Here is an 18,300-nt window from a genome sequence, read left to right as displayed (position 1 = left end):
CTCCATGGCACCCCCCCGCCCCCACCTCTGTAACCTCCTTCAGCCTTGCAACCCTCTGAGATCTCTGCGCTCCTCCAATTCTGGCCTCTTGTGCAGCTCCGATTTTAATTGCTCCACCATTGACGGCCGTGCCTTCAGCCGCCTAGGCCCTAAGCTCTGGGATTCACTTTGTAAACCTCTCCACCTCTCTCCCCTCTAAGTTGTTTCTTAAAACCTACTTCTGTGACCAAGCTTTTGATCACCTGTCCTAATATCTCCTTATGTGGCTTGGTGCCAAATTTTGTCTGATTTACGCTCCTTTGAAGCACCTTGGGACATTAAAGGAGCTGGATAAATGTAAGTTGTTGTTGATTAATTGGTTCAAATTTCATGTATGTAAAACAGCATTCAGATGTAAGTGTGACAGACATTTCATATCGAAAGGGTGATGCCCAAAATGTGATGGACAGGAAGCTCTTGCATTTTATAGTATTACTGAAGTAAAGTCATAGAATCATAGAAAATTTACGGTACAGAAGGAGGCCATTCAGCCCATCATGTCCGCGCCGGCTGAGAAACGAGCCACCCAGCCTAATCCCACTTTCCCGCATTTGGTCCGTAGCCTTGCAGGTCACGGCTCTTCAGGTGCACATCCAGGTATTTTTTAAATGAGTTGAGGGTTTCTGCCTCAACACCCTCTCAGGCAGTGAGTTCCAGACCCTCACCATCCTCTGGGTAAAAAAATTGTTCCTCATTTCTGCTCTAATCCTTCTACCAATCATTTTAAATCTATGCCCCCTGGTTATTGATCCCTCTGCTAAGGGAACTAAGTCCTTCCTATCCACTCTAGGCCGCTCATAATTTTGTACACCTCAATCAAATCACCCCTCAGTCTCCTCTGTTCCAAGGAAAACAACCCCAGCCTATCCCATCTGTCATCATAGCTAAAATTCTCCAGTCCTGGCAACATCCTTGTAAATCTCCTCTGCACCCTCTCTGTGCAATTACACCCTTCATGTAATGTGGTGACCAGAACTGTGCGCAGTACTCAAGCTGAGGCCTAACTAGTGTTTTACACAGTTCCAGCATAACCTCCCTGCTTATATATTCTATGCCTCGGCTAATAAAGGAAAGCATTCCATATGCCGCCTTAACCACCTCATCTACCTGTCCTGCTAGCTTCAGGGATCTGTGGGCATGCACTCCAAGGTCCTTCACTTCCTCTACACCTCTCAGTATCCTCCCATTTATTGTGAATTCCCTTGCCTTGTTTGCTCTCCAAATGCATTACCTCACACTTCTCCAGATTGAACTCCATTTGCCACTTTTCTGCCTATCTGACCAGTCCATTGATATCTTCCTGCAGTCTACAGCTTTCCTCCTTGCTATCAACCAGACGGCCTATCTTTGTGTCATCCGCAAATTTCTTAATCATGCCCCCTACATTTAAGTTCAAATCGTTAATGTGTACTACAAAAAGCAAAGGACCTAGTACCAAGCCCTGCGGTAACCCACTGGAAACAGCCTTCCAGTTGCAAAAAGACCAGTTTACTATTATCCTTTGCTTCCTGCCACTGAGCCAATTTTGGATCCAATTTGCCACTTTCCCTTGGATCCCGTGGGCCCTTACTTTTTTGATCAATCTGCCATGTAGAACCTTGTCAAAAGCCTTGCTAAAATCCATGTACACTACATCAATTACACTACCCTCATCGATCCTCCTTGTCATCTCCTCAATCCAATCAAGTTAGTCAGACACGACCTCCCCTTAGCAAATCTGTGCTGACTGTCCTTGATTAGTCCGTGCATTTCTAAGTGACAGTTTATCCTGTCCCTCAGAATTGATTCCAATAATTTGCCTACTACCGAGGTTAGGCTGACTGGCCTGTAATTACTCGGTCTATCCTTCGCTCCCTTTTTAAACAACGGTACAACGTTAGCAGTCCTCCAATCCTCCAGCACTATGACTGTATCCAGTGAAGTTTGGAAAATGATTGTTAAAACCTCCGCTATTTCCTCCCTGGCTTTTTAACAGCCTGGGATACATTTCATCCGGCCCTGGTGATTTATCCACTTTCAAAGATGTTAATCCCCTTAATACTTCCTCTCTCACCATGTTTACCCCATCCAATATTTCACACTCCTCCTCCTTAACTTCAATCCCTGCATCATCCCTCTCCTTTGTGAAGACAGATGCAAAGTATCAGGCATCTAGAAAAAAAGAATAATGAAGCATCAAGGTATGATCTGTTAAGAGGGCATCAGCATTGATTTTTAAGGAAGGAGGTCTTCCATAGAGATGATTTGGGAATGAATTGTTTGGAAAAAGAAAAAAAACTAAAATTAAGTTGCCTCATCCACAGGCTGTGCAATTATGGTCAGAAAATTAGGGGGTAGTGTATAATTGAATTACCGGTGGGGTTCTCTCTGTCTGCTCTCTCTGTCTGCTCTCTCTCTGGCTGGCCAGATAATTTTGATTTGTGCTGCCTCCTTGAACAAAACAAAATAACAGTCAAGAACATCTGCAGTCTTATCTCAAAAATTCATTCTGCAACTTGTCTTCAAATAATCTGGAAAAACTCCAAAAGACACCCTGACAAAATCTGACTGCTGCATGTCTCAGACTGCACCATCTCCCTGATACTAATGATGGGTCTGGGTCAAATTATCAACTAAAAACCTAGACTTTGAAAGAGGTCGCGATCATCACATACTGAACAGTATTAAAGTTAATTGTACACACACAAGGTAATTTGTTTGGTAAGTTTAATCATGCTGTTGTGAAAATGTAAATTTTTATATTGGAAACTTTATTTCTAGCCCATACTCGCCAGGCTGAAGACAGAATACAACAGCGGATGAAAATATTTTCAAAAGTAGTTCAAAGTAATCTGATAGATTCTCTTGGTTCACCATGTCCTTTCTAAGAAATTTTCAGATAACCAAATTATCAAAAGCCCCTTAACCCCTTGGTTAAAATCTAGGCTATAACCCTCCCTTGTGTCCATTTATACTCCTCCTAAACCCTTTGATTAGTGAATCTAACAGCTCACAGTTATCTGCTGTTTGTAAGATGTGTGCGTTGCTGTAATTTAATTCTGGGTGTTCTTTTCATAGTTAGGACAGTCTTCATGAGCTTGCTGGTTGCTTCACATTGACATGCAGTGAAATTTAATTTCAAGTATTAATTAATGTGATGTCATTACTGTGAGCATGCCCCAACAGTTACTGTTCACTACTGGCAAGTTATGTGTCAGATATTATATTTTTATATATTTTCTTTTGATGTTCTTCAGATTGCAGCCTTCCGAGTAATGGAACAGAAAGAGTGTGAAGCCATGCATTCTCTAAGGGCAGCAAATCTGGCTAAAATGGCAATGGTGGACCGAATTGAAGAGGTGAAGTTCTGTGTATGTCGCAAAATAGCCAGTGGGTTTATGCTTCAGTGTGAACTTTGTAAAGACTGGTTTCACAGCACTTGTGTTCCTCTGCCCAAAACTGGCACACAGAAGAAAGGACTAGGCTGGCAAACGAAGGAAGTGAAATTCTTGTGCCCATTGTGCATGCGTTCCCGACGGCCACGTCTTGAGACCATTCTCTCACTCCTCGTTTCCCTTCAGAAGCTTCCGGTCCGTTTGCCTGAAGGGGATGCCTTGCAATGTCTGACAGAGAGAGCAATGAGCTGGCAGGACCGGGCTAGGCAAGCCCTAGCCACAGATGAACTATCTTCTGCACTTGCCAAGCTGTCTGTGCTGAGCCAGCGCATGGTGGAACAGGCAGCAAGGGAGAAAACAGAGAAGATTATTAGTGCTGAGTTGCAGAAGGCGGCAGCCAACCCAGACTTGCAGGTAGGAAAAGAACCAAAAGCGTCTTGAGGAATGATGCATTGATGAAATATATGCTGCAAATTAAACCTTAACCTGCTTAATGTATGTAACAGAGATTAGTAAATTGCAGGCACTAACCCTTATCTTTCCACGATGTATTGATACCGCTGTGTCAGCCAATGAGTTGGAGGCAGGGCAGGTCGTAAGATCAGCAGGATTTGCAGCCAAATAGTGGTGTCACTATATGTAGCCAGTGCAGGCTCCAGGCCTGATTGATGGGGGAATTACCCAATCGTTTCCATTCTGGCTGGGAATAGCGCTGTCACTATATGCAGTCGTCTTTCCAGTGCACACACTTAAAGTGGTCCATATCAATTAATATAATGAATCTGCAAGATTAGCTTATCTACTGAGATGTTGAATTGGAAGCATTTATGTCAACACCTCACGGTGCATTCACGTGCTACATAGTGTCCATGGTAACTGTATAAGTTTGTGTGCAGGTCTTTGCCATGTAACCAGTGTTTATATGGCTCGATGTTCAGTTTGAGCTTTCGTATGCTTATTTTACTCATAGAATGGGCGGCATGTTATATAACAATGGAAGAAATTGCGTAGCCGATGCAGTTTGTTGATGAACCAATTATAGAATGGTTACAGTACAGGAGGAGACCATTTGGCCCATTGAGCCTATGCCAAATCCATCAAAATGTTTTCTGAAAATTTTTGACTTGCAATTTTGTCTCAGTAACTGAATCTTCTAATATCCTAAATAAGGTTTTAAAACTAAAAAATCAAAAAACATATTTCATGACAAACTTAAATTTATTAATTTTTTGTGTCTTTTAATACCTTCATTGAAGACCTTGGCCTTTCCCCAGACCCTGGGCTTGTTTGATATTCTTTGCCCAGATTGGTGACTGTTAGCTCAGGGTTGATCTTGCAGACTGTGCACAATTTTCCATTTAGGCTAGCCAAATAATAGAATGCTTCTCTCCCAATCTCTAACTATATCTATTTGGTTGTTCTTCAAAATTAATTTAAGATAAACTAAAGGCCAGTTTTCAAAAGCTTTATTCAGGTAAAATTATCTTTGGTGCTTCTTTAAAAAAAAATGTGTTTGTGTGCAAGAGAAAATGAAAAAAAATTATAAATTGTACTGATTTATTGCAGCTTTCGTTGGTATTCAAATTATAAATACTCTATAAACTTCAAAAACATTAAGCTGAGAGAGAGACACAGAGACAGGCAGAGTGTCTTTTTTCATCATAATTTGAGTTATTTTTAAAGAAAATTGAGTTGAATTTTGAAAGCAAAGCTTCTCAGTATTAGTTGATTATCATCAATGTTTTGTTGATGGTTAGAAAATATAAATATATTAATCACTGACACTTGAGACAATGAGAGAGAAAGAGAGAGGAATAAATTGATATGGGGAGAAAGGCAGACAGACAGAGACATATTTCTCTAAAGTAGTGCTAAATCTGCGAGGCTCTCTCTCTCTTCAGCTTATGCCCTCCAAATACTGGTAACAGACACCAGCAATCTAACAGTGAACCAAGCCCACATTTCACCTCCCAGTTCTATCAACTGACAATTGATGCCAGACCAAAGGATCCTTCCATGCCACGCTGCCAAATCTTAATAAAAATTGAATTTGACTGACTCGTTGTAAATCAGTGGCCCTGATGTTCTCTCCTGCATGGCATCAACACACCTGCTGTTATCGAACAATATCCTCTCCAACTTAGTGGGAGCAATGCCACAGATTGGTTTTCTGTGATATAATAGATATATTATATATAAAACGTAGTTGCTGTTAATCACAGGTCTTGTCTAAATAAGCTTCATAATAGAAAAGTTGTTGAAATATTCGCCTTGCACATATTCAGAAACATTCTGTAAAGTACAGATGCTCTGAATGCAGAGATATGGTTGGAAGTACTGTGCTGTTTTATGGAGGTAAAAATTTCCAGTCGAAGCTTGGGGTTCTGGGAAAGGCTGAGGATTTCAAGCAAAAACTACACTGAGGGTATGAAAAGACAGGAAACACAATTTATTGCATACATTTGTTGCTGTGAAATATGTAATTTTAAAAAATGTGTACTTTTATTTATAAACTAATATTAGACATTAGAAATATCAGTTACTAATGGCAAAAATGACAGATGACGTTTTTCTCAAAGCATTTTGAGTGATGCAATTGGCTTATTAACAAAGTGACAGTGAAATACTGACATATGCCGACAGGATTTTCCCATTATAAATATTGGCAGATTCCTGTGGGGTTTTCCCATTATAAATATTGATTTAACCCTTCAATTATATCTTGGGAAGTAAGAGATGCCTAAATTTGGCTTGCTCAAACCGTCGTGTATCAGCCAGTTCGATTACACTAATGTTTACTCTACCAATCCCCTACTGGAGCACATATAAGCTACTGAGTGAGTTAACCTCTCCTTGACAAAGTCATCAAAGAGAAAGTAAGAAAATCACCAACTAACATTTTTTTATGAACACTAAACATAATACAGTTAGTGGCATCGTAGTGTTAAACATTGAGAGCACGCAAGGTACTTCAGTAAATATTAACTGACAGAATTAATGTATGAGATTACAGCGGCAGTTCCAATGTATCACAGTAATTCCGCAGTGCTGGGCTCTATTTATTACAAGTTGATATTTATCACAAGTTGACATCAAGTAAACGGGCTAGTTAGTTTAAACTGTAACAAGGTAGCAACCTTGAATGATGAATCTATTGGTGTATTAAAAGTCCAGTTCATTTAGCTTAGTGCTGGGAAGCTCACAGCATTAGCAAAGATTCCAGGACCATATACAACTGTGTCCTTCTGAGCTGGCGCAGTAGAGTTGGTTGTCTCGCCTCCCTCTGGGATGTTTAGGTTTGTTCGCAGGATATCAGTACGATGAATCTTTGGCTGGGATGGTTGTCTTTGTTCCTCTTTCAGTGTTGTTTCTTTCATTATAACTAACCTGCTTCAATGCCCGGAAACTTAATTCTTGCACATAATATACTGCACCATTTGCCTACCTCTGATAGAATTCTTAAGGTTTCTCTGAACTCCTGTGACTTCTCTCTGACTTCTCTCACTTTTCTTCTGCCTCTCGACTGACTTTTTGGATCTTCTGTACATTTGATTCACAAAGCCGATTCCTTCGATTTAATTTCAGTCAGTCGCTGGGATATACCTCTTCTCAACTTTTATGTACTGGCCAACCATTGGTACACAAGAGTGATACACTTTGTGGCAGAGATTCGCTTATTTGGTGACAAATATCTTAAGACCGACCTATATTAACCACTTAGAATGAACAAATTCTTAATTCCTCAAGGAAAAGGCCAGATTGACACATTAGGTGCCTGTGCGATTTTACTGGACAATAAATTCACCTTTCATTTTGATGTAAAGAAAAAAAGACTTACTTTCTACAGCACCATTCACGACCTCAGGACGCTCCATGGCGCTTTACAACCAATCAAGTATTTTTGAAGTGTAGTCACTGTTGTAGTATAGGAAACACAGCAGCCAATTTGTGCACAGCAAGCTCCCATAAACAGCAATGAGATAAAAGACCAGATGATCGGCTTTAGGTGTTGATGGATAATTGCTGGCCAGGACACCGGGATAACTCCCCTGCTCTTTTTCGAATCATGCTGTGGGATCTTCAGCGTCCATCTGAGAGGGCAAACAGGGCCTCGGTTTAACATCTCATCCAAAAGATGGAACCTCCGATAGTGCAGCACTCCCTCAGAACTGCACTGAAGTATTAGCCTAGATTATATGCTCAAGTCTCTGGAATGGGACTTGAACCCACAGCTTAGAGGCGAGAGTGCTACCCACTGAGCCACAACTGACACAAATCATGTTGCTAGACAACACAAATGAAGATAGCTTTTTAAATATTCCTAGAAACTTATCTTTTCGACAAACATTCCCTCTCCTTCAACCTTGACAAGTCCAAGTGTCTCTATCTCTTAGCACTTGGTTGGAACCATCTGCTAACTGTTGAACATCTTTTGTTCTCAGTGCAATCTTGGAAGCATCCATGGTTTTTAGCAATAACCCTTTTCCCAGAGTTCTGCAGCAATGCTGCACATTCCATTTTGATGACAATTCGGGCCATTTTTAAGGGCATTTTACCAACATTCTTCATGCACCATATCAGTTAGTCCAGACCTGGGTTCATTAAAAATGCAAACTATCCGTAGCTTTATGAATGGAGGCATAGAGTACAGAAGCAAGGAAGTTATGCGAAAACTTGATAAAACACTGGTTAAGCCCCAGCTGGAGTATTGTGTGCAATTCTGGGCACTACAGTTTAGGAAGGATGTCAAGGCCTTCGAGAGGGTTCAGAAGGAGATTTACTAGATTTGCCAGGGATGAGGGACTATGGCTTACTCCTGCTCCTATTTCTTATGTTCTTAAGCAGGGCTTGTTCTCCTTAGAGCAGGGAACGTTATGGGGAGATTTAAGAAACTGTTTCCAGTGGCAGAAGGGTCAGTAACCAGGGGACACAGATTTAAGATATTTGGCAAAAGAACCAGAGGGGAGATGAGATTATTTTTTTATGCAGCGAGTTGTGATCTGGAATACATTGCCTGAAAGGGTGGAGGAAGCTATCCATGCTGCCACTGCCCCGTTAATCCCATGCGCTTCCATTTTGCTAACAAGTCTATTATGTGGCACTTCATCAAACGCCTTTTGAAAGTCCATATACACAACATCAACCCTCTCCATTACTTCATCAAAGGACTCGATCAAGATTTGTCTGCAGTCTTTGACACGGTTGACCACACCATCCTCCTCCACCGCTTCTCCTCCATCGTCTAGCTGGGTGGGACAGGCCTTATTCGGTTCAGTTCTTAACTATTCAGTCGTAGCCAGAGAATCACCTGCAATGGTTTCTCTTCCCACAGCCGCACTGTTACCTCTGGAGTTCCCCAAGGATCACTGCATCTATCCTTAGCCCCCAGCTACCCCTCAGTGACATCATCCGAAAACACAACATCAGGTTCCACATGTACGCTGACGACACCCAGCTGTAACTCACCACCACCTCTCTCAACCCCTGCACTGTCTCTGATTTGTCACATTGTTTGTCCAACATCCAGTACTGGATGAGCACAAATTTACTCCAGTTAAATATTGGGAAGAACGAAGCCATTGTCTGCAGTCCCCGCCACAAGCTTCATTCCCGAGCCACCGACTCCATGCCTCTCTCAGGCCACTGTCTGAGACTGAACCAGAATGTTCCCAACCTTGGCGTCCCATTTGACCCTAAGCTGTACTTCCAACCCCATATCCACTTCATCACTTCTTGCACCTCTGTAATATTGCCCGTCTCCACCCCTGCCTCAGCTCATCTACTGCGGAAATGCTCATCCATGCCTTTGTAAACTGCATACTCAATTATTCCAATACTCTCCTGACCAGACTCCCTTCTCCCCCCTGCCGTAAACTTGAGCTCACCAAAACTCTGCAGCCCATATCCTAACTCACACCAAGTCCCGTTCACCTATCACCCCTCTACTTGCTGACCTACATTAGCTCCTGGTCCAGCAATGTCTCGATTTGAAAATTTTCAGTGTGTGTTCAAATCCCTTTAAGGCCTCGACCAACAATAACTCAGTAAAATCCTGCAGCCCTACAACCCTGTGCATCCCATATTTTGATGGGCGAACCATTGACGGCCATGCCTTCAGCTGCCTAGGCGCTAAGCTCTGGAATTCCCTCCCTGAACCTCTCTGCCTCTCTACCTCTCTCACCTCCTTTACAACGCTCCTAAAAACCTACCTCTTTGAACAAGCTTTTGGTCACCTTTCCTAATGTTTCATGTGGTTTGGTGTCACGTTTTGTCTGATAACACACTCCTGTGAAGCTCCTTGGGGCAGTTTATTACGTTAAAGCAGATATATAAAGGCAAGTTGTTACTTACTGTAATTTCAGTACCTGATAGAGGAGACAGCCCTGTTTTATTCTGTAATTTCAGTATCTGATAGAGGAGATGGCCCTGTTTTATTCTGTAATTTCAGTATCTGATAGAGGAGACGGCCCTGTTTTATTCTGTAATTTCAGTATCTGATAGAGGAGATGGCCCTGTTTTATTCTGTAATTTCAGTATCTGATAGAGGAGACGGCCCTGTTTTATTCTGTAATTTCAGTATCTGATAGAGGAGACAGCCCTGTTTTATTCTGTAATTTCAGTATCTGATAGAGGAGACGGCCCTGTTTTACTCTGTATGGGAAGTAACTGATTGTATCATAGTTGGTACAGTACAGGAGGAGGCCATTCGGTCCATCGTGCCTGTGCCGGCTCTTTGAAAGAGCAATCCAATTGGTCCCACTCCCCTGCTATTTCCCCATAGCCCTGTAAATATTTTCCCTTCAAGTATTCATCCAGCTCCCTTTTGAAAGTCACTATTGAATGTGGCACCTTCAAAGATTTGTGTACGTGCATCCCCCAGGTTTCTCTGTTCCTGCACTGTCCTTAAAATTAGGCAATAGTTCTTACTACCAAAATGCATCACTTCACACTTCTCTGCATTAAATTTTTTCTGCGATGTGCCTGCCCATTTCACCAGTCTGTCTATGCCCTCCTGAAGTCAGTTACTATCCTCCATATCACTTACTATATTTCCGAGTTTCGTGTCATCTGCAAACTTTGCGTTCATACCGTTTATACCCAAGTCCAGGTCATCAATATACATCGGACAGAGCAGTGGTCCTAATACCGACCCCTGGGAACACCACTGTAGACGTTTCTCCAGTCTGGAAAACAACTGTTCACCACTACTATCTGCTTTCTGTCCACTAACCAATGTTGTATCCACACTGCCACTGTCCCTTTAATCTAATGGGCTTTAATTTTGCTAACAAGTCTATTATGTGGTACGTTATCAAATCTACCTTTTGGAAATCCATGTACATCACAGCATTACCCTCATCAACCCTCTCCATTACTTCATCAAAGAACTCAATCAAGTTAGTCAAACACGATTTTCCTTTAACAAATCCGTGCTGACTTTCATTTTTTAGCCCAGACTTTTCCAAGTGCCAATTAATTTTGTCCTGGATTATTGTCGCTCAAAGTTTCCCCACCACCGACGTTAGGCTGACTGGTGTATAATTGCCGGGTTTATCACTCTTCCCTTTATTGAACAGGGGTAAAGTATTTGCCATCATCCAGTCCTCCAGCACTATCCCCATATCTAAGGAGGATTGGAAGATTGTGGCCAGAGCCTCCGCAATTTCCACCCTTACTTCCCTCAGTAACCGAGGATGCATCCCATCCGGACCGGGTGACTTTTCTACTTTGAGCACTGCCAACCTTTTAAGTACCTCCTCTATTTATTTTTTATCCTATTCAATATCGCTCCTACCTCCTCCTTTACTGCTAGAATGGCAGTATCCTCTTCTCTAATGAAGAAAGATGCAAAGTATTCATTTAGTACCTCAGCCATGCCCTCTGCCTCCACAAGAAGATCTCTTTTTTTTGTCCCTAATTGGTTCCCCCCTTTCCTTTGACTACCCTTTTACAATTTATATGTTTATGAAAGACTTTTGGGTTCCCTTTTATGTTAGCCACTAATCTATTCTTAGACTCTCTCTTTGCTCTCTTACTCCCTTTTTTACATCCCCCCCTGTACTTTCTGAGTCAGCCTTGTTCTTTACTGTATTATGAACCTTACATTTGTCCTAAGCCTACTTTTTCTGTTTCATTTTAATCTCTATATCTTTAGTCATGCAGGGAGCTCTAGTTTTGGATGCCCTTCCTTTCCTCCTCGCAGGGAACGTGTTTACTCTGTACCTGAGCCAACTGCTCCTTGAAGGCCTGCCATTGTAGATTGGGCCTACATTCTGTGAAGTTCTGAAGAATGAGAGGTGATCCCATTGAAACGTATAAGATTCTTAGCGGGCTTGACAGAGTAGATGCTGAGAGGCTGTTAGCCCTGGCTGGAGAGTCTGGAACTAGGGGTCATAGTCTCAAGATAAGAGGTCGGCCATTTAGGACTGAGATGAATAAAATTTTCTTCACTCAGAGGGTTATAAATCATTGGAATTCTCTACCCCAGAGGGCTGTGGCTGCTCAGTGGTTGAGTATATTCAAGATTGAGATCGATAGATTTTTAAACACCAAGGGAATCAAGGGATATGGGGATAGAGCAGGAAAATGGAGTTGAGGTAGAAGATCAGCCATAATCTTATTGAATGGCAGAGCAGGCTTGAGGGGCCGTATGGCCTACTCCTGCTCCTATTGTTCAATTACTGTTTGGCCTACCAATTTTTGATTCCAATCCACATGGGCAAGATCCCTATTTAACTTACTGAAATTTGCCCTCCTCCAGTTAAGCATTTCATATTTGATAGTTCCTGGTTGTTTTCCATTACTATTCTGAACCTCACATAGTGATCACTGTTCCCCAAATGCTCCCCCACTGCCCCATGCTCCACTTGCCCCACTTCATTCCCCAGAACTAGATCCTGCACTGTTTACTTCCTGGTTGGGCTGGAAACGCACTGTTCCAGAAAGTTCTCCTGAACACATTTCAGGAATTCCTCACCCTCTTTGCCCTTTACACTGTTACTGTCCCAGTCTATATTGGGATAATTGAAGTCCCCCATTATCACTACTCTTTAGTTCTTGTATCTTTCTGTAATTTGCCTGCAAGTTTGCTCCTCTATCTCCTTCCCACTATTTGGTGGCCTGTAGTATACACCCAGTAGTGTAATGGCACTTCTATTGTTCCTTAATTCTAACCAAATAGATTCTGTCTTTGACCCCTCAACGACATCATCCCTTTTTTTGATCAATGCTGCCACCCCTCTCCTTTCTTTCCTTCCCTATCTTTCCTGAATACCTTGTAACCAGGAATATAAAATACCCAATCCTCCCCTTCTTTAAGCCAGGTCTCTGTTATTGCCACTATATCATAGTCCCATGTGGGAACTTGAGCCTGCAGCTCACCAATCTTATTCACCATGGTACGTACATTGATGCACATGCACTCCAAACTCATCTTAGACTGCCTCACATTTGCCCTCCTATTTCTGAACTATTCTTTACCCTAGTGCTATTTGTCCCTCCCAGTCCTCTGTGCACCTTGTGTCTCCTCTCTAATGTTTCATCCTGGTGCCCACCCCCCTGCTAAATTAGTTTAAACCCTCTTGAACAGATCCCTCCTGCCCCAGAACTGGTCCCAATACTCCAGGGATCTGAAGCCCGCCCTCCCTCCTGCACCATTCAGCTGTCTTGTCCTACTATTCCTACACTCACGAGCACGTGGCACCGGGAGTAATCCAGGGATTACTGCCTTTGAGGTCCTGCTTTTTAACTTCCTCACTAGCTCCTGGAACTCTGACTGCAGGACCATAACCCTTTTCCTTCCTGTGTCATTGGTTCCCACGTGGACCATGACTTCTGGCTATTCCCCTTTCCCCCTCAAAATGTTCTCCACCCTCTCAATGATGTCCTTTACTCTGGCACCAGGGAGGCAACACACCATGCAGGACTCATGTCGACGGTTGCAGAAACGCCTTTCTGTCCCCCCGACTATCGAATTACCTTTAACAACTGCATTTCTTTTGCCCCCTCTGTGCAACAGAGTCTCCCACAGTGCCATGGATTTGCTCCTGACTGCAGTTCCCCGAGGTGTCATCACCCTCACTGGTATTCCGGTTAGTGAGTGCCACACTCCCAGTGTGCCTGTCTGTTCCTCCTAATCTGTCTGGTGGTCACCCAATCCCTCTCCACCTGAAATCACTGTACCTGCGGAGTGACCACCTCCTGAAATGTGCTATCCACGAAACTCTTGCTTTCCCGTATGCACTGTAGTGATGCCAGCCGCCCCTCAAGCTCAGAAACTTTGAGCTTGAGCAGTTGGCAGCACTTCCTGGACACGAAGTGTTCTGGAGTTCCCACACGGCACAGGATATGCATGCGATGGGCCCCAGCTGTCCTGCCATGTTAGCTACAGTTATTTAAATTGTTTGTTTAGCTGTAAGGCACTTTACTGTTTACCCGACACCAAAACGCTAGCCACTTTAAAAAAAACACTAAGAAACACGAACCACGAAGAACAATGACCAATGAACTGAGTTACTGACTTACCTTCTGTGCTCCTCCTTGCCTTGTTTTGATTCCTCGTGCGGCTCCCTTTATTCTCCGCTCAGTCTTAGTCTATAGTTCTTTGGTTTAAATCACTTAGCACCTCCTTCCCCCTCTGCACCTAATTCCCACACTCACCAAATTCCCAGTTAAATGTCCTCACACTGTTAGCAATTCACTCTGTCAGAGATTCACTCTCTGTCTTTCCCAACTTCTGTGCTCAAGCTCAGCGGAGACAGCCCTATTTTATTCTGTAATTTCAGTATCTGAGAGAGGAGACGGCCCTGTTTTATTCCAAGGGGAGTATCTGACGGAGTACAACAGGGCATCTCCTCTAAGGGGAGTATCTGATAGAGGAGATGGTCCTGTTTTTCTATTTATGGTGTATCTGATAGAGCATTTGGTTTTATTCTCTCCACAGGAACATTTGCAGAGTGTCCAGCAGTCTGCCTTCAGCAGGAGCATTGGGAGTTTGGCAAACTCGCCCAGAAAATCTCTTGAATTGGATGAGGAGGAGACAGACTCTGATGATGATATCAGAGACGCGTATCGCTATGAGAAAAAAGTAAGTCTGTTTTACGTAAATGATTGTGTTTTTGTCCAGTGACATGTTTTGCTGCAAGCCTCCAATAAATTATTAAAATGTCATGGACAGGTACAGAAAATAATCAAAAAGGCTAATGGAATGCTGGGCTTTATATCTGGAGGACTAGAATAGAAGGGGGTAGAAGTTATACTACAGCTATACAAAGCCCTGGTTAGACCGCACCTGGAGTACTGTGTTCAGTTCTGGGCACCGCACCTTAGGAGGGATATGTTGGCCTTGGAGGGAGTGCAGCGTAGATTTACCAGAATGATACCTGGGTTAAATTACGAGGAGAGATTACAAAAACTAGGGTTGTATTCCCTGGAATTTAGAAGATTACGGGGTGATTTGATCAAAGTTTTCAAGGTATTATGGGGATCTGATAAGGTAGATACTGAGAAACTATATCCGCTGGTTGGGGAGTCCAGAACTAGGGGACATAGCTTAAAAATTAGAGCCAGGACTTTCAGGATTGAAGTTAGCAAACACTTCTACACACAAAGATTGGTAGAAGTTTGGAAAACTCTCCTGCAAACGGCAGTTATTGTAACTATTCCTCATTTCAGGGAGCTGAAAAGAGATCTGCCCCACGTGGAATGAAAACAAAGATTATTGGGTAAAACAGTAAATGAGCAATGGGAGACCTTCAAGGAGGAGATAGTTTGGGTACAGACTAGACACATTTCAGCCTTGGACCAAATATGCACAAAAGAGCTGAATTTCAGAGGTGAGGTGAGAGTGACTGCCATTGACATCACGGCAGCATTTGACCGAGTGTGGCACCAAGGAGCCCTAGTAAAATTGAAGTCAATGGGAATCGGGGAAAACTCTCCAGTGGCTGGAGTCACACCTAGCACAAAGGAAGATGGTAGTGGTTGTTGGAGGCCAATCATCTCAGCCCCAGGACATTGCTGCAGGAGTTCCTCAGGGCAGTGTCCTCAGCCCAACCATCTTCAGCTGCTTCATCAATGGCCTTCCCTCCATCATAAGGTCAGAAATGGGGATGTTCGCTGATGATTGCACAATGTTCATTTCCCATTCGCAGCCCCTCAGATGCTGAAGCAGTCCGTGCCCGCATGCAGTAAGACCTGGACAGCATCCAGGCTTGGGCTGATAAGTGGCAAGTAACATTTGCGCCAGACAAGTGCCAGGCAATGACCATCTCCAACAAGAGAGAGCCTAACCATCTCCCCTTGACATTCAATGGCATTACCATCGCCAAATCCCCACCATCAACATCCTGGGGGTCATCATTGACCAGAAACTTAACTGGACCAGCCACATAAATACTGTGGCTAAAAGAGCAGGTAAAAAGGCGAGTGACTCACCTGACTCCTCAAAGCCTTTCCACCATCTACAAGGCACAAGTCAGGAGTGTGATGGAATACTCTCCACTTGGCTGGATGAGTGCAGCTCCAACAACACTCAAGAAGCTCAACACCTTCCAGGACAAAGCAGCCCGCATGATTGGCACCATCTACAGGATGCACTGCAGCAACTCGCCAAGCCTTCTTCGACAGCACCTCCCAAACCCATGACCTCTACCACCTAGATTGACAAGGGCAGCAGGCACATGGGAACAACATCACCTGCACATTTCCCTCCAAGTCACACACCTTCCCGACTTGGAAATATATCGCCGTTCCTTCATCGTCGCTGGGTCAAAATCCTGGAACTCCCTTCCTAACAGCACTGTGAGAGAACCTTAACCACGCGGACTGCAGCGGTTCAAGAAGGCGGCTCACCACCACCTTCTCAAGGGCAATTAGGGATTGGCAATAAATGCTGGCTTTGCCAGCGAGGCCCACATCCCATGAACAAATAAAAAAAACAATTATTGGGTAAAACAGTAAATGAGCAATGGGAGACCTTCAAGGAGGAGATAGTTTGGGGACAGGCTGGACACATTCCTATGAGGGGAAAGGAAGGGTAGTCAAAGCTAGAGCTCCCTGGATGACTAGAGATATAGAGATTAAAAAGAAACAGAGAAAGGAGGCTTATGATAATTGCCAGGCTCATAATATAGTGGAGAATCAAGCTGAATACAGAAAGTGCAGAGAACTGAAAAAGGAAATGAGAGGCGAAGAAAGTGTATGAGAATAGGTTAGCAAGTAACATAAAAGGGAACTCTCAAGTCTTTTATAAACATATAAATAATAAAAGGGTAGTCAAAGGCAGGGTGGAGCCAATTAGGGACCAAAAAGGAAATTATCTTGTGAAGGAAGAGGTGATGACTGAGGTACTAAATGAGTACTTTGCATCTTTTTTTTTATTCGTTCATGGGATGTGGCCGTCGCTGGCGAGGCCGGCATTTATTGCCCATCCCTAATTGCCCTTGAGAAGGTGGTGGTGGTGAGCCGCTTTCTTGAACCGCTGCAATCCGTGTGGTGAAGGTTCCCCCACAGTGCTGTTAGGGAGTTCCAGGATTTTGACCCAGCGACGATGAAGGAACGGCGATATATTTCCAAGTCGGGATGGTGTGTCGAAGAAGCCTTGGCGAGTTGCTGCAGTGCATCCTGTGGATGGTACACACTGCAGCCACAGTGCGCCGGTGGTGAAGGGAGTGAATGTTTAGGGTGGTGGATGGGGTGCCAATCAAGCGGGCTGCTTTGTCCTGGATGGTGTTGTTGGAGCTGCACTCATCCAGGCAAGTAGAGAGTATTCCATCACACTTCTGCCTTGTGGATGGTGGAAAGGCTTTGGGGAGTCAGGAGGTGAGTCACTCGCTACAGAATACCCAGCCTCTGACCTGCTCTAGTAGCCACAGTATTTATATGACTGGTCCAGTTAAGTTTCTGGTCAATTGTGACCCCCAGGATGTTGATAGTGGGGGATTCGGTGATGGTAATGCCGTTGGATGTCAAGGGGAGGTGGTTAGACTCTCTTGTTGGAGATGTCATTGCCTGGCACTTGTCTGGCATGTATGTTACTTGCCACTTATGAGCCCAAGCCTGGATCTTGTCCAGGTCTTGCTGCATGCGGGCACGGACTGCTTCGTTATCTGAGGGGTTGCGAATGGAACTGAACACTGTGTAATCATCAGTGAACATCCCCGTTTCTGACCTTATGATGGAGGGAAGGTCATTGATGAAGCAGCTGAAGATGGACCAAGGCTGTAATGAAGTCTGGAGCTGAGTGGTCCGGCGGAACCCAAACTGAGCATCGGTGAGCAGGTTATTGGTGAGTAAGTGCCGCTCGATAGCACTGTCGACGACACCTTCCATCACTTTGCTGATGATTGAGAGTAGTCTGATGGAGCGGTAATTGGCCGGATTGGATTTGTCCTGCTTTTTGTGGACAGGACATAACTGGGCAATTTTCCACGTTGTCGGGTAGATGCCACTGTTGTAGCTGTACTGGAACAGTTTGGCTAGAGGCGCGGCTAGTTCTGGAGCACAAGACTTCAGCACTGCAGCCAGGATGGTGTCAGGGCCCATAGCTTTTGCTGTATCCAGTGCACTCAGCCGTTTCTTGATATCACGTGGAGTGAATCGAATTGGCTGAATACTGGCTTCTGTGATGGTGGGGATATCGGGAGGAGGCTGAGATGGATCATCCACTCGGCACTTCTGGCTTAAGATGGTTGCAAACGCATTAGCCTTGTCTTTTGCACTCACATGCTGGTCTCCGCCATGTTAGTTGTTTAATTGTCCACCACCATTCACGACTGGATGTGGCAGGACTGCAGAGCTTTGATCTGATCCGTTGGTTGTGGAATCGCTTAGCTCTGTCGATAGCATGTTGCTTCCGCTGTTTAGCATGCATGTAGTCCTGAGTTGT

At 43.9% G+C, this 18,300-nt stretch overlaps 1 protein-coding gene across 2 annotated transcripts in view; it reads left to right on the top strand.

Annotated features, from left to right (window-relative positions):
- Positions 1-18,300, top strand: part of kdm5a (lysine demethylase 5A) — a 241,156-nt gene that overhangs the window by 202,592 nt on the left and 20,264 nt on the right. For both annotated transcript variants that reach the window (XM_067999950.1, XM_067999951.1), the window contains exons 23-24: positions 3,276-3,827; positions 14,356-14,499. In XM_067999950.1, coding sequence (XP_067856051.1) covers positions 3,276-3,827; positions 14,356-14,499 — 696 coding nt within the window. The remainder of the gene's footprint in view (positions 1-3,275; positions 3,828-14,355; positions 14,500-18,300) is intronic.

The sequence above is a fragment of the Heptranchias perlo genome, chromosome 18 (assembly GCF_035084215.1).
Source record: "Heptranchias perlo isolate sHepPer1 chromosome 18, sHepPer1.hap1, whole genome shotgun sequence".
NCBI lineage: Eukaryota > Metazoa > Chordata > Chondrichthyes > Hexanchiformes > Hexanchidae > Heptranchias > Heptranchias perlo.
The sequence above is the reverse complement of the archived record's forward strand: the minus strand, read 5'-3'. Positions and strand labels throughout refer to the sequence as shown.